The 24,671-nt window shown below is 33.8% G+C and overlaps 1 protein-coding gene and 2 pseudogenes across 1 annotated transcript; 1 reads left to right on the top strand and 2 right to left on the bottom strand.

Moving 5' to 3' along the window:
- Positions 1 to 821: 821 nt before the first annotated feature.
- Positions 822 to 3,262, top strand: LOC120152810 (annotated as a pseudogene).
- A 9,907-nt stretch (positions 3,263 to 13,169) lies between these two features.
- Positions 13,170 to 14,700, bottom strand: LOC120152826 (CENP-B homolog protein 2-like). Its single transcript, XM_039164948.1, is given in 3 exon segments — positions 13,170 to 14,113; positions 14,116 to 14,569; positions 14,572 to 14,700. Coding segments are annotated over 3 exon segments (1,527 nt in total).
- Positions 14,701 to 16,020: 1,320 nt separating this feature from the next.
- LOC120152682 lies at positions 16,021 to 17,235 on the bottom strand (annotated as a pseudogene).
- Between the last annotated feature and the right edge of the window lie 7,436 nt (positions 17,236 to 24,671).

The raw sequence follows: 24,671 nt of genomic DNA, 5'->3' as shown, positions 1-24,671 counted from the left end.
TATTTTCTTTTTGTTTCGTATATTTATCTTTTTTTTCTTTTAAAATTACTCTATATTTATGACTTGAATTTCTCTGTTTTCATAGCATGTTTTTTCTTTATCTTTTGGCATTTTTTTTATTTTCTTACAGGGTTGGATTTGACATCACTACGACTGATCAATATGACGTTCATTTGTTATTTCGTTGATCTTCCCTGCTTTGTACACTCGAATTGGATTTGGATACGTAACTTGCGATCGTAGATAATTATCTCGTGATGCTTGGCTTTAGTTTTCTTTTTATTGGTGGTCTTTCAGTAGTTTAAATCCCCTATTGTGGTTGATTTGCCGTAGCAGTCAGATTTGTTCGCATCTATCCATTGTTCGAGTTTTTCTGGATGAGATTTTCATCTTTTCCTTATATGATCCTGATATGATATTGAGTGGTTAGTTTCTTAATTTCTTAATAATTTTAAAAGAATTTCTCAATTATGTATCCAATTTACAATTTTATAGTAAGTTTTATTGTAATTTTGAATTTTTTTTATTTATTAATAAAATTAGCTGCTTTTATTAAAAAAAACTCTTTTATTAAACTGTTAAAATTATAAATATGAATCATCGTAATTAGATATGTGTAATTCAAAATTATTAAATATCTAATTTCAAAATTGGCGTTATCTACGGGGCAAACTTTTCTTTGCTCGAAAAGATTGTTCCCGCCATGGAAATGGTAAAACCTTTATTACTTAATGATTTGCCTTTGACCCAAGGCACTACACGTCCGTTGATTTCTCTAGTTTAAATCTGACAATTGCGATATTAACTACCAAAAAAAATGTTAAAGTTTGCTCTAGCTTTCCTCCAATTCCTCTTCACCATTTCATCTTCTACGATCATTCCTCTACCCTCAACTCTTCGAGCTTCAGCTAGAAACCAATCATGGTCGTCACCCAGCTCCAGTTTCTCACTTTCATTCGTTCCACTTACCCAATCTTCTTTCGTTCTTGCCATCACTTTCAATCCTGGAAATGTTATCGTATGGTCAGCTAGTGACAACGGCACCGGAGGTGCCGTTGTTGTTGATTCTGATGGGATGTTGAATTTGCTTCTCAATGGAGATCTACGCCTAGTTAATGGCTCGGGTTCCATTGTTTGGGACTCTGGTACTGCTAACAGAGGAGTTTTACATGCCTCGATTGATGATTCAGGCAACTTTCAGCTGCTCAATGGTGATAGTTTTCCAGTATGGTCTTCATTCGAGAACCCTACTGATACTCTCGTTCCTTCACAGAATTTCACCGTTGGTAAGATTTTACGCTCTGGGTCTTACTCGTTGTCTCTTGGGAGATCTGGTAATCTTACATTGAAATGGAATGATTCGGTTGAATACTGGAGGTTGGGGTTCAATTCGTCCATCAATGAGAATTTGAGTTCTCCTAGGTTTACGTTGCGGTCTAATGGGATTTTGATTGGTTTAGATCCTTCGTTCCCAACTGGGATGGTTAACATGGCTTTTAGTAGTGATTATGGCGAAGGTAATGATGTGTTTAGGTTCTTGAGGATGGATGATGATGGTAATTTGAGGATTTACAGCACTACTGGGAACGGTAGGACTAGGAATGTAACTCCCACATGGGCTGCCGTGACTGATCAGTGTCAGGTTTTCGGATTCTGCGGTGTCATGGGGATTTGCAGTTACAGAGATTCGAATCCGATTTGCGGATGTCCCTCTCAGAATTTCGAGCCCATTGATGTAAATGATGGAAGAAAAGGGTGCAAGAGGAAAGTGGAGCTTGAGGATTGTCCAGGGGATGTTTCCATGTTGCAATTGAAACATACCAAATTCTTAACTTATCCTCCTGAGGTTTCTGAGCAGACATTCACCGTCGGAATAGTGGCTTGTCGGTCGAATTGTCTTCAAAGTGATTCTTGCATTGCTTCCACTTTAGTAGCCGTTGGAAGTGGATTTTGTTACATGAAAACACCTGGCTTTGTCAGCGGTTACCAGGGTGAAGTTCTCCCTAGTACTTCATTCGTCAAAGTTTGTGGACAAGCGGTTCCGAATCCACCACTATACAAGGACACATCCGGGAAGGACGACGAATCTCGGTTACATGTGATGGTTGTTGTTGTTTTGGTTTTGGCCACCCTTTTGGCTTTGATTGCAATAGTGACTGGCTTTTGGTGCTGGTTTTACTGCGGTAGCGAAAAATCAGGGTATTTATCAGCTAAATATGAACTTTTTGACTATGCATCTGGTGCGCCAATGAAGTTCTCATACAAGGAGCTGCACCAGTCTACGAAGGGGTTTTCAGAGAAGCTTGGAAATGGTGGTTTTGGGGCTGTCTACAAAGGAATACTGTCTAATAGAATGGCGGTTGCTGTGAAACAACTTGAGTGAATCGAGCAAGTTGAGATGCAATTCCGGATGGAGGTTGCAACTATTAGCAGTACACACCATTTGAATTTGGTGAGATTGGTGGGGTTTTGCTCCGAAGGGCGTCACAGGCTTCTAGTGTACGAATTCTTGAGAAACGGTTCACTTGACAACTTCCTTTTTACACAAAGGGAATCGTTGAATTGGGAAAATCGATTCAACATCGCCCTTGGAACGGCCAGGGGAATATCTTATCTTCATGAGGAATGTCGAGACTGCATAATTCACTGCGATATAAAACCGGAAAACATTCTGTTGGATGAAGTTCACACTGCTAAAGTGTCGGATTTCGGCCTTGTAAAGCTTATGAATCCAAAGGATCAAAGGTACCTGTCTTTAGCAAGCATTAGAGGGACTAGAGGGTATTTGGCACCAGAGTGGCTTGCAAATCTTTCAATAACCTCAAAGTGTGATGTTTATAGTTATGGGATGGTTTTATTAGAGATAGTGAGTGGAAGAAGGAATTTCGAGGTCTCACTCGAAACAGATGGCAAAAAATTCTCCCTCTGGGCTTATTTGGAGTATGAAAAGGGCAACGTCGAGGCCATTGTCGACAAAAGACTAGAAAAAGCTAACAGTGAGGAAGTTGTAAGGGCAATTCTGGTGAGCTTTTGGTGCATCCAGGAGCAACCATTACAGAGGCCGACGATGGGAAAAGTAGTGCAGATGTTAGAAGGAGTCATTGATATCGAGAGGCCACCCGCCCCAAAACCGTTCGCCGAAGCCTCCAGTGGTAGTACAACCATGACATTGAACAGTAATGTCATAAACATAGGAATTTCGCCTCCAAGATCAGAGCAGGATACGGCGAAGGAATCTTCTTCTTTACTAGGCTTAAAATGATGTGAAAACATTCTCTACTCGTGATTTTGTCAACAGAGAATATATGCCGATGAGTTTTTCTTTGCACATGTAGTAACTTAACTATCCAGTCGTGATTCAGTTGCTCTCGAATGGAGTCGATAAAAGTAGGCTTCATACAAAAATAAGTGTCTAAAGAATGTCTCAAAAATATTTTAGTGCTCGAAGAATTTTTCGTTAAAAATAAATGTATAAAGTTTTCTCCGTTATATTTTTAAGTGTCTACCATTAAAAAAATCGGACTTAATACAAAAATAAGTGCTTAAAGAGTTTCTCGAAAAACGTTTTAGTGCCTAGATTTTTATGTGATTATCGTTAAAAAATTGTTAAGTGACACGTTTTACGTTTATATTTTTTAAAAAATAAAAATATTTTTAAAAAATCTAGACATGAAACGTGTTACGTCTAGATTTTTTTTTTTAATTGTAGGCACCCAAAAGTGTAATGGAGAAAACTTTAGGTATCCAATTTTTCGTGAAAATTATTTAGGCATCAAAAGTTAATTTTTAGTATAGTTTAGACACTTATTTTTATATTAAGCCAAAAAAATTGATAAGTGACACGTGTCACATTTATATTTTTTAAAAATAAAATATTATTCAATTTAAAAAAAATAAGACGTGATACATGTCACTTAACGGTTTTTTTAAAAGATAGACACATAAAAGTACAACGAAAAAACTTTAGACATCTATTTTTAGTAAAAAAAAAATATGCACCAAAAAGTTAATTTTGAATTTAGTTAGATTCTTATATTTATATTAATCTATAAAGGTATTATCTGCTACTTACAAAATGCCACGAATTCCATATTAATAAGAATTGAATTCAATTTTGGGTAATGGAGTGAAGTTATGCAATTTAAAAATAATAATTTTTTTAATAAATATAATATAACTATTTTAAAAATATAATAATTGATTTGAAAAAAAATAAGTATGATTTTATAAAATATTTTAAATTTTTTTATTAACTCTAAGACGATTACAAAGTAGTATTTGTTCTAAATACTTTCAACCATCTGACAATGAACACTCAATTACCCTGCTACAGTAGCTGGTGCTTGAACCCGTGACCTCTAGGAACAACAATGATTCCTTTAACCACTAAGGTAAGTTGGTTTGTGCAAATATTCTGATTTTTTTATTAAACTAAGGTGATTATAAAGTAGTATTTGTTCTAAATACTCTCAACCATTTAACAATGAACACTCAATCACCCTGCTGCAGTCGCTGGTGCTTGAACTCGTGACATCTAGGAACAACAATGATTCCTTTAACCACTAAGGTAAGTTGGTTTGTGCAAATATTTTAAATTTTTAAATAAGGATTTAATCCGTGAAATTAATTTTAAGTTATTAGTGACAAAAATGAAAAGGATCAAACTTTATAACTCAGAAAGCAAATCAACCTAGGATCAATTTTACCACCAAAATCAACATTTACTATAGTGAACTTGCGTCTCCTTTACCTTGATTTTTAAGCACCGTCTACCAAAATTCTCTCAGTTTTGCTCTCTCATTTTCACTCCAACTCCATTTCATCTTCCCCCAAATTTTTGCCGAAATTTCATGGTATTTTCCTCCATGGATTTTCAAGGTTGAACTACCTACCTCTGTTTTCATCTCAATTTAGGTCAGAGATCTTTAATTCTTGATCTTCTTTGGATCATATTTTTTAAAGTAACTTGATCCAGCTTGCATGTATCTAAAGATCATGCAATATTTTAAAGAGAAATATGGAATTTAATATTGATTTTCGAATTTCTCACTTTGAAATATGTTAAAATGATCTAAAATATTTTTTTTAATTATACGTTAATTTTATGTAGGATTTGTATGAAATGTATTTTCTCACTCCTTAATAATATTAATTTCATAAAGGACCTTGCAATTTTATATTTTCGGTTGTTTCCCATATTTTGAAAAGCTTATAATTTGGTCCCCGAAAATGATTGTTTGTGCAATTGAATACCTAATTGAACACCGATTTTTTTGAGTTTGAAACATGAATAATTGTTTGGGTAAAGTATATAGATAATCCCTGAACTTTTAGGACTCTTGCAATTTGGTCACCCAACTTTTAAAACTTGCATTTCCATCACCGAACTTTTAACTTGTTTTCATTTATGTCCCTGTCGTTACCTCCCATTAGTTGACTCTAATGCCACGTTACTATCCCCATTTTCATCTGAATAAACATTAAAACATAATTTCCCAATCGATGCCGCTTTAGATTTGGGAAAAGTTAAAAGGGTTTAACCCTAAAACATATTCATTCTGTGATAAAATTGGGTTTAGGTTTAATTTGGGATTTTTTTGGTTTAGGGTTTTCTCTTGATTATCGATCGTTGGAGGATTAAAATGAGGGAGAGAAAGACTCGATCGAAGGTTGGTTCAAGTGTGGTAAACGATAAGTTGTTATATTTGGAAAAAAAATTTATTTGATTCGTGAGTGTAGTCACTCATTTTCGTCCGGGTTTATTTAGTACATATATAATAATATAATGTAGTTTTTGAAAATATTTTTTTGAAAACATATAATTTAAATGTTTTTAAAGTATATAAAATATAATTTTAAAAAAATCAGTTTGAAAATATATAATATGGTTTGGAAAATATGATTTAAAAACATATTATATGGTTTTGAAAATACGATTTAAAAACATATATTATAGTTTTCAAAACACATTTTTGAAAACAGATATTATATAGTTTCGAAAAACAATTTTTTAAAACGTATATTATATAGTTTTGAAAAACATTTTTTTTGAAAACGTATATTATAGAGTTTAAAAACAATTTTTTTGAAAACGTATATTATATAGTTTTGAAAACAATTTTTTGAAAACATATACTATATAGTTTTGAAAAGGATCTATGAAACCATATATATTATATAGTTTGGGAAAACAATTTTTGAAAACATATATATTATATAGTTTGGGAAAACAATTTTTGAAAACATATATATTATATAGTTTCGAAAACATTTTTTGAAAGCATATATAATATATTGTTTCAAAAATATTTTTTTTGGAAACATATATAATATATAATTTTTGAAGACATGTTATTTTAAATTTTTATTATATATTATATTAAAGTTATTTTTTTATTCTATTATTATTAATTTCTTTTATTTTTGATTGTGTTTTTTCAGGTCCAAGAGTCTATTCGGGTCCAATAAAACCTAACTGAGCCATACCAGCCTGACCTAGCCAAACAAGCCCGGTTTAGGCCTGATCCAGCCCATTAAAGATTAGGGTTTTGTGAACCCTGAAGCAAAATAACAAAAGCACCGCAAGTCACATCGGTCAAATAAGGAAAAAACGGTGAAACGGCCAGCGTAATGCACGAGAGCATGAAATCACGTTGAAAACGAGATTACAACAATCCACAACAGCCCGGTTAAATCAGAGCGGGAGGAACAACCCTGAAACAACCCCTCAGTTGCACCATGATGCCTACCTTAGCTAGTGTATGAGTCAAAAAAGAGTCAGTATTGCATTCAGATAATGCACATTAAAGGCAATATTGCATTCATATAATGCATAATATAGTTAGCATGACATTTAGATAATGCACCACTGAGTTAGTATTGTATTCAGATAATGTACAAGAGCGTTAGTATCGTATTTAGATAACGCACATTAATTACAGACATTAGGGTTAGAGACCCTTTAGTGGTATACTCATGGTTAAACTCTTAGCATAAGATATAGGGAAGCATGAGACCCCTACTTCAATGATAGGACAACTAAACCTTAAGTAGGTATCACTTGATCTAGGTCATGCATGGACCTACTACTTAGTACCATGTCTTTAACATGCTTGTGTTTATGAAATTCTTATGTTGTTCTAGATTAGTGATTATACTATTTGGCTTTGTAAGCTCAACCTTTGGATATTTTCCGTTGGCAGGTTTGTAGCATTAGCAGTTCATGGAGCATCGTCGTAGCAGGACTTTCAGCATCTCCTTCAGACTACTGCACCATAGCTTACTGGGCATGTGCATTCATAGAACATTATGTATTCAGTTATTAAATTTAGAGTTTGTATTATTATGATTTTAAATTATGTGTCACAGTGCTTCGATTTTATAAATTATTTTTATAACAGTTTTCTATCCTTTTAATTATGATACCATTCATCATATTTGAAAAGAAAATGAACAGGTTTAAAAAATCAGGGGTTGCCTCGGTAGCCCAGTGTGGCACTTTAGGCCCAATCTGGTTTAGAGAGTTATATTTAGTAGTATCAAAGTGTTAAGTTGAGTTTGTTTTAAGACCCAATGGTCAGTATTAGTAAAATGTCAATGAATACATTCCCCTACGTACTGAAAGTACTTGTATAAGTATGGAATCCTGATGGTGCTTCCTTTCTTAACCTATGTTATAGAATTCATGATGATAGATTGTTTCGAACGTACTTCATAGAATCAGATAGAGAGGTGAGCCTCTTGCCCTGATAAATTCAGTAAAGTATTTCTTCCAAAGACAAAGATTATTGGTGTTCCATCTATAACATCCCCAACCCGTACCCGACCTAAATACGAATCCGAGATGTCACATTGACTATTCAAAACTTTTAAAACTTATAAAAATCATGAAAATTCAAACTTTCACTAAAATAAAGTTAATAATTTACATAAGTATATTCAACTCATTACAAAATCAATCAGAGCATATATAATCACAAATTGTCTACATGCCAACACCTTTGATATAACAAAATACATACTGTGTAATTTACTTCTGATCTGATCTTTGAGTGGAGGTATGTTGTTATGTAGATCCTAGGTTTGATCCTCCTGCTTTTCAGTACCTACTTGTAAAATGCTTACACGCTAAGTTATAGACTTAGAATGGAAATAAAATACAATAATGCATTTCCTAAAGTATGAACATGCAATCCAATCATTTCATGTATCCTCACAATTATAAATTCACTATTTAAGAATATCATATATGATATATTATTAACAAATATTAACATAATATCTTATAAGAAAGTAGATTCCTTTAAATATTTTATATGCCCATGTATATTATTGAGAACTTAAGGTATGTGAGTACTTTGAGGTTGTGCACATGTACTGTCACCACAGCTCGTATAAATCCCACTTAGTGGCATATGAAATTTGTCCCGAAGGACCTTATGTATATGTCTTGAAGGACCTATCTATATATCCCGAAGGACCTATGTAACCCTTGACTCTTGGCATTCCAACTATACCTATAGCTCTCATATTACATAATATGGACATTATCATTATGCTCCATATACTCATATAATCATTACTTCACCACATATTCATGTACTCATGTCAGTTCTCTTATAATCACATATGTCTTAGCTCCTTTCACATATCATATGTACATATAACCATCAATCTCATATCATATACCATATGTTATTTGATTATATTCACATGGATCATATAACATGTATCAAAACATATAAACAAATATCACTTATGTATGTTTTTATAATGATCATAATATATGCATGTTCATAACTATTGGACCATGAAAATTAACATAGGAAATAGACTTATCACAAGTCTTATTTCCATAAAACTATATCTATAGAATGCACTCACCTCAGCCTCACTTGATCCTAATCACTTCTATGACTTAATTTCTCTTTCTTGATCGTTCCTAACTTTTCGGTCGTTCCGAAACTTGCTTGTGCTCGATATCTACACAATCATACATTTTATATACATATCAGAATTCCAAATATCATGATTCGATCCTTAATTTCTTAAGCTAAAAGAAAGGCTTAATCCCATTTTCCACTTGGAGTAGTATCGGTATGCAAGGTATGGTACCGATACTTCCATACCTGTGGTATCGATACCAAGCCTGGGTATCGATACGCATTTTCGATTATGTGATCCTTATTTCCAAAATGGTACCGTTACTGGTCTAATGGTATCGGCACCCTTAGTATCGATACTAACCTTTAGGTATCGATACCCCTTGAATGACTTGTCAAATTTTTACTTATGGTATCAATATTGGTTGATCAAATATCACTCTTTTACCCTTGAAGTATATATACTGGATGAAAAAGTACCGATACTCATAGCCCGGATTAAAACCCGAAAATTCACCCATACTAATCTAAACCTTCCATTTTAAGCTCCTATCATGTCATTAAACTCAATTACCCTTAATAAAATCAACTTATATCCATATAAACCATCATTATCTTCAAGATCTCATTATTTGTCTTGAAATCAAGAATCTTGCCAATTTTCCAACATGTTCTGATTTCAATTCTAACACTTCACACTTCTTAATCTAACTACTACCTCTATCCCAAGATTTCATTTAGAAACCCCTCATACTTCTTAAGTATCATCTAAGGATCATAATCAAACTTAATTTCAATCCAAAATCAACTAACAAGAAAACTCACCTTGTTATGGTAGTTCACGGCTAAAGAAAATGAAGAATGAAGAAGAGTTCTCTGGAAACTTTCTTTCCCCCCTTAATTCTTCAATTCCACGTGTATATATCTTCACCATATCAAATATTTAATTCATTAATTGATCAAATGACCACTTTTCCCTACCATTCATCATTCTTTGTTATTTAGTCCTACACAAAATCTTCTATATAAGTCCCTGAACCATCTAATTTATCTATTTTAGTCAATAAATTCTGAAGTTTTACAATTTGATCACTAACCCAGTGTTGAGGATATTGCAAATCTCCCCTTAAGAAAATTCATCCCCGAATTTTCACTGCACAAAGAGATGGGGGTACTGATTCCTCATGTCCTCTTCACGCTCCCACGTTGCTTCCTCTACCTTGTGATTCCTCCATAACACCTTGACCAATGGAATAGTCTTGTTCCTTAACTGTTTTACCTCATGAGCCAATATTTGTATTGGTTCTTCTTTATAAGTCAGATCAGGCTGAACTTCTAACTCTTATGGTGTCACAATATAGGAAGGATCACACATATATTTCTCAAGCATGGAAACATGGAAAACGTTATGAATTTTCTCAATTTTCGGTGGAAAAGCCAATTGGTATGCCACTGGTCCTACTTTTTAACGATTTCATAAGGTCCAATAAACCGGGGACTAAGCTTTCCTTTTCATCCAAATCTCAACACCTTCTTCTAAGGAGATACTTTTAGAAACACTTTATCTCCTATTTGAAACTCGATTTCTTTCCTCTTCAGATCCGCATATGATTTCTGTCTATCAGCTGCTGCTTTCAAATTGTTCTGAATCACTTGAAATTTTTCTTCCACTTCTTGAATCAACTCAGGACCAAGAACTTCTCGATCCTTAAGTTCATACCAGTTCAAGGGCGTATGACCCTTTCTCCCATATAGAGCCTCATAGGGAGCCATATTGATGCTTAACTGGTAACTATTGTTGTAAGCAAATTCGGCAAGTGGCAAGTATTTTTCCCACGATCCCTTGAACTCTATTACACATGCTCTCAACATATGCTCTAGAATTTGGATTGTTTGCTTGGACTGTCCATCGGTCTGTGGATGAAATGTTGTGCTAAAGTTCAATCAAGTTCCTAACGCTCCATGCAAAGTCTTCCAAAATCTTGATGTGAATCTAGGATCCCGATCAGAAAAAATTAAAACCGGTACACCATGTAATCTAATAATCTCCCTGATGTACAATTAAGCATACTTATCCATGGAGAAATCGGTTCTTACTGGAATGAAATGAGCATATGTAGTCAATCTATCCATGATTACCCAAATTGAATCTATTTTGTTTGGTGTCAATTGCAATTGTGTCACAAAATCCATCGTCACCTGCTCCCATTTCCATTAAGGAATAGACATTGGTTGCAATAGTCCTGATGGAATCTGTTATATTTCTCTTCATTCCTGGCCACTAATATTGACTCTTGAGATCTATATACATCTTGTTTCCACCCGGGTACATCGTTAATGAACTACAATGAGCTTCTGTTAACATATCATTCTTCAACTCATCATAATCTGGAATCACTAATCTCCCTCGGTAATACAGATTCACATCAGATATAATCTCATAATATTTATTCCCTTCATTCTTTATTTGTTTCATCATCGTCAAACATTTTTCATCTTTGGTTTGCAATTCCTTAATTCGATCTAGCCATGTTGGCTTAAGTGTCAATTCCGCACATATTGCACCATCTTCATTCAATGACAACCTGGGATCTAAAGCTCGTAAGGTTGTAAACGTCTTTCGACTTAAGGCATCCGCTACCACATTAGCTTTACCAGGATGAAAATCGATTACCACATCATAATATTTTAGAAATTGCACCCATCTTCTCTGTCTTAAATTCAACTCCTTCTGGGTCATCAAATACTTCAAGCTCTTATGGTCAGTATATAAATAACAACGTTCACCATATAGGTAGTGACGCCAAACCTTAAGAGAGAACACTACCACAACCAACTCCAGATCATACGTTGGATAGTTCTTCTTATGTGGTTTCAATTGTCTAGACGCATAAGCCACTACCTTGCCTTCTTGCATCAGCACACATCCTAAGCCATTATGGGATGCGTCACTATAAACTACATAGTCTTGCCAGATTCAGGTTGAACCAATACTGGACCTTCTGTCAAAATCTTCTTAAACATTTCAAAACTTTCTTGAAACTCAAGAGTCCAAGCAAATGCCGCATCTTTCCTCATCAACCTAGTTAAAGGTAAAGCTATCATCGAAAAGTTCTTAATGAACCTTCAATAATAACCTGCAAGTCCTAGAAAACTTTGAATTTCAAACACATTCTTTGGAACTTCCCATTCTAAAATAGCTTTTATCTTTTGAGGATCAACCCGAATTCCTTCCGCAGAAATCACATTTCCAAGGAATGTCACTTTATTCAACCAGAACTCACATTTAGATAATTTGGCATATAACTTATGGTCTCGTAGAATATGCAAAACTATTCTTAGATGTGCACTATACTCTTCATTCAACTTCGAGTACACAAATATGTCATCAATGAAAACCACTACGAATTGGACCAAGTAAGGTTGAAATATTCTATTCATCAGGTATATCAGTGCATTCGTAACTCTAAACGACATAACAATAAATTCGAAGTGACCATATCTCATTCTAAAAGTTATTTTTGGGATATTCTTCTCTTGAATCTTCAACTGATGGTAGCCAGAACACAAATCAATATTAGAAAATACCGAAGCTCCCTTTAATTGATCAAATAAATCATCAATTCGAGGGAGAAAATACTTGTTCTTGATAGTCACCTTGTTGAGCTGCCTATAGTCAATGCAGAGACGCATCAACCCATCATTCTTCTTAACGAATAACACTGGAGCTGCTCAAGGTGCACACTTGGTCTTATAAATCTTTTATCCAATAATTCTTGTAATTGAATCTTTAACTCCTGTAACTCTTTCAGAGTCATTCTGTACGGTGCCATTGCAATGGGCGTTGTTCCAGGCATTATCTCAATATGAAATTCCACCTCTCTATCCGGAGGTAAACAGGGAAACTCTGCAGGAAAAACATTTGGAAACTCTCTGACTATGGGAATTTCTTTAATCCCTTTGTCCTTGGTTCTAGTATCCAACACATTAGCAATAAATCCCTGACATCCTTGTAGTAATGGCTTCTTTGTTGAGATTATTGATATCATGTTTGCCAATGGATTCCATCTTTCACTGAACACTATACAGTAGAAACTCTTTAAATTAATACTCGGTAAATTAATAAACTCTCTAAAATAATAAATTTGTCCGGTCCCAACTTGGGCCAATGTAAAAAATTGAAAAACTCGATAAAAAAATAAGATAATAATTTTTCGTGAGATACCTTTATAATTTTCGATCCCAAGAAATCATAAATAATAATTCATAGAAACTGAAAAAAAAATATTACACTTTATTGAAATATGATTCAATAGTTGTCTGTTTTCCTTTAAAGTTCAAGTCTATTTGGAGCTCATCTCTAACTTTTCTTATTGCATCCAATTGCTCAGGTGTTGTATTTTTGTATTGTATCATAAAGTTGTGAAGAGTGTTCGACGCTATAAGTGCTTCCTTTCGCGTAACAGGCTCCAAATACACAGTATCATCTTCGTCGTCATCCTCTGCATTGTTCTCAATGATAGTACCCACAATATCTTCTAAACTCTGAACCTCCGAACATGCTTCATTTTCACCTGGGTAGTTCATTAGATTGTCGATATCCATCTTATTACGATAGCCACATTGATTGATCATAGTCTCGAGGTCTTGAGTTTCTTCATCAAAAGTGGATTCATCCAAATTTCTTGCAACTTCACTAGCTGAACGAATTTTACAGTGTCGGAAGCAATTCACTATTGTTTCTTTTCGAACATCTATCGTCCAAGCTGGGATTGCCAAATTGATAGCATCAAGGACATTTATCTTCCCTGGATCAGATTGTCCCACCTCATAACCTTCCAATATTTTACGGTAAAACCTTCTACGGTAATGCATCTTGAAAGCTCTTATTATCCCAGCATCGCAAGGTTGAATCTTTGATGTCATGTTGGGTGGCAAGAAGAACAACTCAACATTTCTTAGCCCTTCAATATTTCTTGGATGTGCTGGACAATTATCCACCACAAGTAGAACTCTTCTACCATGCATCATTTGGTCAAATGAACGAACATATTCATCAAAAAGCACACTAGTCATCCATGCTTTTTTGTTAGCTCGATACTGACAATCCAAGCTATTCATGTTGACATTCTTGAAGAAACGGGGCTTTGCATATTTCCCAATAATCCATAGAGGGGTTTTTTCAGAGCCATCTTCATTGCAACAAATAACTACCGTCAGCCTTTCTTTTTTCTTTTTCTTCCTTCAAGTTGTTTTGTTGCCAGTGAATGATCAGCTTGTAGCCTATAAAACAACCCAATTTCATCCATATTGAAAACATCTTTCATAGGGAACTGATCAATTTTCTCCCGAATCGATACCAATTTCTGCTCCATGTCTTGTACATCAACAGACCTACTCTCGCCAAAACGACGAAATGACTTTATGCCATGTCGGTGCTTGAATTTCCCAAGCCATCCTATAGAAAAGTTAAAATTTGAATAATCATGAGGGTACACGAGTTTCATTGTATCTCTTGCCTTCTGCAAAATTAATTTTCCTGTGATATTCACACGTTCTTGATGCTGGAGAAACCACTCATAAACAACCTTCTCCATGTCAGGATATTTTGCTGGTTTGTGTCTTTTGATCTCTATTCTTCCTTTTTCTATTTCAGCAGAGAGATAGTCATCTGACCGCTTAAGTGTGTGTTTGATAATGTTCCTTGACTAACTTTCAACTGAAATTTTCCCTCAAGCCATCTCTGCAAGTCTTTTTGTGTGCTTGCAGGTTTATCTCTCTTGTACTCACACAACTCCTTACGTATTTGATCTGACATAGTTGAGAAGCCATCTTGTGAGATATGGTTTGAATACTCTAACACATTCATGTAATTTATATATGCCATACTTGCTTAAGAATACATTGAACACATTTGTTCCTCTTGTTTACATTTACTGTCCTTCAAAAGTCATTATTGATTTCCAATGCATATGAACACAGTACATAGTTACTAATTTACGTTGAGTCCCAAGGTTCGCTGCAACGTTCTAAGAGGCATAGACTAATTTGCCTTTTTGTTTAGTATATACAATATAATTACTTAAAAACTCTTTAAATTAATAATTATTAATTTATCGATAAATTAATAATTCTCTAAATTAATAAATTTCTCTGGTCCTGACATTATTAATTTATAGAGTTTTAACTATAACTTCCAATTCGTCTGAACTGATTAATGTTACTCTCTTCAGTCTACAATTAACATTTGCATGATAACGATATAATCAGTCCATTCCCAGTATCACTTCGAATTCGTCAAAGGGTAATTCCATCAGATTAGTAGGGAATTTAATTCCCTGAATCCGTATGGGACACCCTTGACACACTCTATTTACCCAAACACTGTGCCCTAATGGATTTGTCACTATCACATCACTGCTAGTAGCTTCTAATTGAATTCTCAATTCTCTTACCAATTTACTACTAATATATGAGTATGTAGAACCCGAATCAATCAATTCCACAACACATTTATCACTACAACAACTTTACTTATTTGTGGCATCTAAAATATTGTCACTAAAACTTATATTTTATGTCACTATTTGTATTTTGTGACGTAAAAATTGACGTCACCACAAAAGTCACCCTATGTGTCACTAATTGTCAAATATGAATATTTATATATTTTTATCACGTATTGCTAAATATATAGTGACATTAATGAATAACGTCATATTATAATTTATATTCAATGACAATTAATTATGTCATGAAATTATATAAAATATTGTCATTATTTATTTATATCATCACCAATAATATAGTAATTTTATTCTATAAATAACGAAAATAAAATCGTCACAATTTTTTATTAAAATTTTTAAAAATTTATACAAATTAAAATTAAATAATTTTTATAAATTACATTTAAGGACAAAGTTTTTTATAAATTACAATAACAGACAAATCTTTTTATAAATTATAATAGAAGATAAATCTTCTTATAAATTACAATAAAGGACAAATCTTTTTATAATTTTAAATAGAGAACAAATCTTTTTATAAATTACAATAATGACATATATTTTTTACAAATTACAATAACAACTCATATTTTTACATATTACAATAACAACCTATATTTTTACAATCACTACATTTTGATCCCTTATGTGTAGAATACCAAAAACCAACCCACATATCTCAACCTTGGTTGTCGCCACTTCATCTCGATCGCCATTCTAAAATCTTGTACATACAAAAAAAAAATTAACTAGAAGCAAAACATATTAATGAATGATCTTTATTAAATTTAATTAAAGTAATGCATTAAAAAGAAAGAATATTATATATTTTAGCAGCGCATATATGACCATTAAATAATACAAAAATTGTTGGAGCAACTTAAATCCATGAATTAAGGCTGCATTTTGACTGCAAGTGGAGGTGTCTAGTAAAATCTCTACAACTCAACAGAGCTGAAAGAGAAAAATCATTTGCATTACCAATTATATGAATTTAAGTGTGTAAATAAAAGACCTCAACTGAAAAATTCAAATCAATTCTGCCCGTACAGTTGAAACTTTTAATTTTAATTCGTCTTGATAGAGCTTAAAGTTCGAGCATGGAATGAAACTTTGAAAACAAAAACTACTCTAGCTTCCCAGATTAATCTAAAATCACAATAAAAGAAACAACCACCACCATATTAAGAATTGCAACATTTAGCGTTATCATGTCTACAAAATCCCAGATTCCATCCATATTACTGGTTCATAGCATTAGAGAGATAGAAAACCCCAATAAAACTAAAGTTCAAACAGTTGCAAAACATATAATTGAAAGCTAAAAAGACAACCTTAATCAACGCTCTGCATGATATCCTTGGCCGAAAACTTAGTCCCCTTATATTTATCAGTTGCGGCGCGTCCCTTGGCTTTACGATCCAGCAATGACTTCTGATCCTTGTCGAGTCTGAGCTTGGTGATGATAACCTTCGATGGGTTGATTCCGACGTTGACGGTGGAACCGTTCACCTTCTCCCGGGTGATGCGCTCGATGTGGATCACTCATTTGCGACGGTAGACTTGAACGACTTTCCCTTTGTGTCCTTTGTAGGTCCCACGAACGACTTGGACCTCGTCGTCCTTTCGGACCGGCATGGACCGGACGTTGTACTTGGACCTCAGATCGGATGAGAGCGGCGCGCTCATACGCACGCGGCGGACGGACGAGGGGGTTGTAAAATGGGCCTTGCGGCTCTTTCGGCGTGAGGAGGAGACTCGTGGGTTGTGCTTCATTGTTAAGGCGGCGAGATGGCGACTGGTTCCTCTTCGACTCGGCGGCGGCAAGTGAAGAAAGAGGGGGGAATAGGTTTTGGGAAGAATATAAGGTTGCAGAGTGGGGGAAACTAGGGTTTGCTTGGGGATGTGTGGATCTGGGCTTTATGGTTCTAAATGGTTACCGAGTCCTATCTTAGTTTTTATTGGTAAATTATGTATTTAGTCACCTCTTTATCGCTTTAAATTTATTTTGATTACTTAATTATTTTTTAATCATATTTAACGTTATGTTTTGGTCAGATGTTGTTAAAAAATAAGCATAACTGTTGACATAATAAGTTTTTTCAATTATGATGTGACATTGTCTTATGGTGACATGTCAACATCACTGTTAATTTTTTAATGGTGAGTGATAAAAATAAAATCAAAACGAAACTTTAAGTATAACTTTTAAAAAATTATAACTGAGTGACCAAAATAGAACTAAAGTAATAATTGGGTGATTAATTACGTAATTTATCCTTTTATATTTTCAATTATAAGAAAATAAACCTATTTCTAATTAGGGATGAAACATAATTAACTCTCCACATTTATTAAAATACTTATTTTGATCCATATCTCTTTAGACTATATTAATTTTAACAATTTAACTTTTTAATCAAAATAGGTCACATTAAATGAAAATTACAAATTAATTAAAAGTCGATATATATATTATTAATATGATATTTTATTCATATACTAAATTAATAATGTGACCTGTATAAAGTAACATAATATAATAATTTGCGCTAAATAACCTAATATGATAAAACCATTTTTAGTAAGATTTAATTTTAGAGATCGTTGTCTATTAAAAAAGTAGAGATTATTGTTGAACATTTGATAAGATTTTTAATAATAACTTATTGTATAAAGTAATTTATAATTTTTTAACAGGTATATAACTCAAGAATTACCGTAAGATTTTTGTTAAAATTTTTGTGTTAAAATTTGTTCACTTTAATATGAATTTTGTTATTTTATTAAAAAGAGAAAAAATTCAATATGTTTATTAATATTAGCATATATGTTAGTAAATAAAAAATTTGAATAATTGGACACGAGTAAAAAAAAAGACATTTTTTTCTATGAGTGAGATTAAAATGAATGATTTATTTTGTTTATATAAAAAAATTACACTAAGGTGACAGGTCAAGCTCAACACGTACATGATCAATGTCAGGACCTATAGATGACTAGACCAAAGTCGCTAATTTTTATTTTTTAAAATAAATAAAAATAAATAATATTATAATATTTTTAATTAGTCACAATAAGATATAAAAAATCTTGGCGTAAAACATTAAGTGACGTAATTTCATGATGTCATTTAAAATCTCCATATAAAAAAATAGGGATAACAATAAGGAACAAATAATTAATTTCATCATGGTAAATTTTTTGTGACAATAATAAAACGTCACTTTTAGTGTCTTCTAAATTATGATGAATCAAATTGTCAAGAATAAAACTAATTTGTGACAAATGTGCAACGTCACTAATTCAAATCGAATTGTCATTATAAATAAATCGTCACTAATACATTTTTTCATTGGAGACAATTTTACAACGTCGTCATTTTATTTAAATGTCATTAAAAGGTTTCCCAACAAAGTTTTTGGAGGGAAGATTTTGGCACCAAACATATAGTGACGAAAAATAATGACTATTTTTAAAAGTGTCATAAAAGATATATCATTAATCACTAAATATGACGAAAAGGAAAAAGTGTCACATTATAGTATATATTGTGACGTTATACGCAACATCATTTAAAAATTTCGTCAAAAATTGATAAATTTGTTGTAGTGTATCATACAGTAGGAAAGTACCTGCAATTATCTCTGGATCATCACGACCTTTATTAGTCTTTATATTATACACTCGGGTAGTGGAGCGCACTTCCTGTTGAGTAGAGGACTTAGGCTGACTTCTTCCTCTACCTCTTCCCCTTCCTCTCTGAGACATCAAAGCAGATCGCTCTGACTGTGCAGGCTCTCCGGCTCTCAATGGAATGTCTCGCATGAAATATCCCGTTTCCCCACATCGAAAACAAGCTCTGAATTTTACTCTACATATACCGCTATGGCTTCTTCCACAAATCTAATATTGTATGACTTGACCCTGATATGCTCTCCCATCACCATACCCTATTGATTGAATCTGTCTAGCTCTCATATGATTTGATCCTCTAGCGAAGGATGCCACTAACTCAGACCTTTCCTGAGATAAAAAACCAGAATCTCTACCTCTCTTGGGTGGTGCAAAACTTGATGAAGCCCCAGTTCTTTTAGACGATTGGGCTCTTTTACTCCTCAAACCGTTCATTCTGAGCCCTTTCTAGAGCTTTAGCACGATTTACTACTTCTTGAAACGAGGATAAATTCAACAAGATCAATATTTCTTTCAACCTCGGGCGTAAGCCCTCCACAAACCATTCACACGCATCCTTCTCCGTTGGAATCAACTCAGCCGCAAAACGACTCAACTTATTGAACTTGCACTCGTATTAATACACAATGCGGTTCAATTGCTTCAGGTTCAAGAATTATTGCTTCATCTGCTTAATGAATTGATCTCCAATATACTTGTGCTTGAACTTTTCTAAGAACAAACACCATGTCACTTGGTCACTTGCAATCCTCATAGTGATATTTATCCACCAAATTCTCGCTTGCCCATAAAGCAAGGAGACCACTCCATCTAACTTCTCACAGTGGAGTCCATCTAACATGACCATCGCATCATTGAGCCAAAGGTTCGCAATAACAGGACCTTCCTCTTTTTCACCTTTAAACTCAGGAGTTCCTAATCCCTTTAACTCATGTGCTACATTCATTCTTTGAGTTGAGGGAGAAGGAGGTTGGAAACACATTAGAATAGTGTCCAACGTCCTGAAAAAGGCATCTTGATCTTGCACAGGCACTCCTGAAGGTGTATGTCCTTCCCCTTGCTTGGCCAGGGCAGGTGAATTACTACTCTCTACTGGCCTATCATCTCCCGCTTCACTTTGGGAGCTAACATGTCCGGACATCTAATAAGATATAACCATATAATTCTATTAGAAAAACATCATACTCGTTACCCTATCAGATCAGAAGTTCTTACTATTTCGTTTGCATGTATACATTTAAAGTCACTTTAGACTTCAGTTTATACCTAGAATCGGTTAAACCTTAGCTCTGATGCTATTAAATTTAAAACCCCCAACCTTTACCTGACTCGGATACTAATCTGAGGTGCCACATTGATTATTCGAAACTTTTAAAACTTATAAAAATATGAAAATTCAAACTTTCACTAAAATAAAGTTAATAATTTACATAAGTATGTTCAACTCATTACAAAATCGATCAGAGCATATATAAATCACAATTTGTCTACATGCCAACACATTTGATACAACAAAATACATACTGTGTAATTTAATTCTGATCTGATCTTCGAGTGGAGGTATGTTGTTCTGTAGATCCTATGTCTGATCCTCCTGCTTCTCAGTACCTACGTGTAAAATGCTTACACGCTAAGTCATAGACTTAATGAGGCATAAAATACAATAATGCATTTCCTAAAGTATGAACATGCAATCTAATCATTTCATATATCCTCACAATTATAAATTCACTATTTAAGAATACCACATATGATCTATTATTAACAAATAATAACATAATATCAAATTAACAAATAATAACATAATATCTTATAAGAAAGTAGACTCCTTTAAATATTTTATGTGCCAATGTATATTATTGAGAACTTAAGGTATATGAGTACTTTGAGGTTGTGCACATATGTTGTCACCACAGCTCGTATAATTCCCACTTAGTGGCATATAAAATTTGTCCCGAAGGACCTCATGTATATGTCCTGAAGGACCTATGTATATGTCCCGAAAGACCTATGTAACCCTCGACTCTTAATATACCAACTATACCTATAGCTCTCATATTACATAACATGGGCGTTATCATTATGCTCCATATATTCATATATTCATATAATCATTACTTCACCACATATTCATGTACTCAAGTCAGTTCTCTTATAATCACATATATCTTATCTCCTATCACATATCACATGTACATATAACCATCAATCTCATATCATATAACATATGTTATTTGATTATGTTCACATGGATTATATAGCATGTATCAAAACATATAAACATATATCACTTATGCATGTTTTTATAATGATCATAATATATGCATGTTCATAACTATTGGACCATGAAAATTAACATAGGAAATAGACTTATCACAAGTCTTATTTCCATAAAATTGCATCTATAGTATGCACTCACCTCAGCCTCACTTGATCCCAATCACTTCAATGACTTAATTTCTCTTTCTTGATCGTTTCTAACTTTTCGATCATTCCGAAATTTGCTTGTGCTCGATATATACACAATCATACATTTTATATACATATCCGCATTCTAAATCTCATTATTCAATCCTTAATTTATTAAGCTAAAAGAAAGGCTTAATCACATTTTCCACTTGGAGTAGTATCAATACCTAAGGTATGGTACCGATACTTCCCTAGTTGTGGTATCGATACCAAGCCTGGGTATCGATACCCATTTTTGATTCTGTGATCTTTATTTCCAAAATGGTACCGATATTGGTCTAATGGTATCGGTACCTTTAGTATCAATAATAACCTTTAAGTATCGATATCCATGGAATGACTTGTCAAATTTTGACTTATGGTATCGATACTATTCAAACAGTATCGATATCCCTATACCAAATATCACTCTTTTACCCTTGAAGTATCGGTACTGGATGAAGAAGTACCGATACTCATGGCCCATAATTCACTTTTAAAACCTAAAAATTCACCCATACCAATCTAAACCTTCTATTTTAAGCTGCTATCATGTCATTAAACTCAATTACCCTTACTCAAATCAACTTATATCCATATAAACCATCATTATCTTCAAGATCTCATCATTTGTCTTGAAATCAAGAATCTTACCAATTTTTCAACATGTTCTAATTTCAATTCTAACACTTGATACTTCTTAATTTAGCTTAGGACAAGTCAAATTTAGTCTCAAAATCTAACTACTACCTCTCTCCCAAGATTTCATTTAGAAACCCCTTATCTTTAATCATTCCTAACCCCTTCATCTTATAGTTTTAAGACAACTTAAGTTTTCCTTAAGCTTAAGTATCATATAAGGATCATAAACCAAACTTAATTTCAATCCAAAATCAACTAAAAAGAAAACTTACCTTGTTATGGTAGCTCACGGCTGAAGAAAAGGAAGAATGAAGAAGAGTTCTTTGGAAACTTTCTTTTCCCCTTAATTCTTCAATTCCACGTGTATATATCTTCACCATATCAAATTTTTAATTCACTAATTGATCAAATGACCACTTTTCCCTACCATTAATCATTCTTTACTATTTAGTGCTACACAAAATTTTTCATATAAGTCCCTAAACTATCCAATTTATTTATTTTAGTCACTAAATTCTGAAGTTTTACAATTTGATCACTAACCCGGTGTTGAGGATGTTACAAGGCCCAACCTTTGCAAAGATGACCTTTTTAGAGGTTTATAACTCCCACTCTCAAAGAGATAGTGGATGTTATTCTTAAAGTGTAGATAGTTCAGTCAACCACCTAGGGTGCATTAGTGCCAACAGAATGCCTAGTGGAGTGACTAAGGAGGTAATCAGACAGTTAACTTCTTTGGTTCGAGCTATAATGATTCGATTTTGATAGATCAATGGGTAAGAGAAACCATGAGAATTTTAAGGCAGTTTCACCCTATACAGATGTTAAGTAAGAATGCATTATTGATTTGCACAAATTGATACTATCGATTGTTGAAAGATGTAGAGATGGCCCTACAACCATAGGTGCTCATGTGGAATCAGTTCTCGGACGAGTTTAGATCAAGTATATTAGTGAGGCATATATGCATGGTTTAAAATTTTAGTTCTTTCAGCTAGTTCAAGAAGATTGCTCAGTGTTCGAATGAGAGAAATAGACCTTTTTGGATGAGTCAATAAGCTCCAAAGTTGACTGTGACCCAGTCTTGAGATACAAGAGGTTTCTTAGGAGATTCTTTTCTGATTCTAGTATACAGTTAGCTGCAGATCCGCTTAGGTACCCCGAGTATAAGGACTTGTGTATCAGTATATTTACCTTAGTGAAGTGACAAGAAGTACCTACAGGTTTGCGTGAGTAGAGAAAAGTGACGCCAACTTAGTCATTCCAGCCGAATCATGGGTTAGTGGTAGGGTCTCATAGGAAGTCGTCTACTCTACCCTCAGTTTCGAGCTTTAGAAACTCTGGTAAAATTTTGGATTATTCATAGTATAAGTGTTGTGGTGAAAATCAACAAGGATGGTGCTTTAAAATTTTAAGAAAGTGTTACGAATGGGGATCCCTGATGAAAGCAAGAAAGGGTTGCCCAAGTTCGAGGGACGATTTTTTAGCTCAACCAATGAAAATAATCTCAATGGTTTAGCATGATTGAGAAACTTCTTTGGAAGGTTGTAGTTTTATGTTTAGAAAGGAGAGAAGATGTGCAGATCAACTAGTTCTTGATTTGACTAAGTACGTTCAGTTTGACAGATCATAAAGAGGTAAATTTAAGACATTGATGTCACAGATGAGATGTTAGATAGAGATTTCCAAGGTACGGATCCAAGTGGCTAGCAAGTAGACCTTAGTGGATTAGACAAGGTTATATTAGAAAGTCTTTGAGGGCTTAGATCAAACTCGATAGTCGACCTAAGGGCAGTTATCAACACAACTGTTGCTTGACCTCAAAAATTCATGATTCAGAGTTAGGAGAATATGTGGCTATTCCTTGTTGAGTTGAAGGACAACTCTAAGAAAACGTTTAGCTGTAGAATCTTTTACCCTGCATGTTCCTTAGGGGAGTATCCTTGCTTATGGTCCCGTCAGATATAATACTATAAGGACATCATTATTTGTAGTGGTTTCGTGCGATCGACCCATAGAGAACTAGTAATCCTGGGTTCAGTTTTGGAGGTGGAGATCTCCATGAGAGTGTTAAGAGTACTCATGTTAATCTTGTCAGTATAATGATCACCTTGTTGTCATAAATTTTAGAATATGTCTAAAGAAGTACCAAGGCACTTCGATTAATAACAGGGCATAAATGCCCCAAGTACTCGTAAGGAGTAAGATAGCTCGATGTATATTCTAATGCAACAGTTATGGAATTTCACCCCAGATTCTAAAGGTATTATATGTGTTATAGTGAGTGTTGGTGTCTGGAGGTAATAGCCAGAAACAAAAACAAAAATAGTAACAGCTAAAAATAGTAATAGCTAGAAACAACAACAACAACTAGAAAAAGTAACAGTTAGGATGTCATAAAACTAGCCTTTGTATGACACTCGAGCAACAGCCAGGATACTCGAGTTACTTTATCAGTAGGGCAATTATCTTGTTTTTTAGTATGTCCAAGTAT

The sequence above is a fragment of the Hibiscus syriacus genome, unplaced genomic scaffold (assembly GCF_006381635.1).
Source record: "Hibiscus syriacus cultivar Baekdansim isolate YM2019G1 unplaced genomic scaffold, ASM638163v2 tig00111095_pilon, whole genome shotgun sequence".
In the NCBI taxonomy this organism is placed as follows: Eukaryota; Viridiplantae; Streptophyta; class Magnoliopsida; order Malvales; family Malvaceae; genus Hibiscus; species Hibiscus syriacus.
Note: the sequence above shows the minus strand (reverse complement) of the source record. Positions and strands in the feature narration are given on the sequence as shown.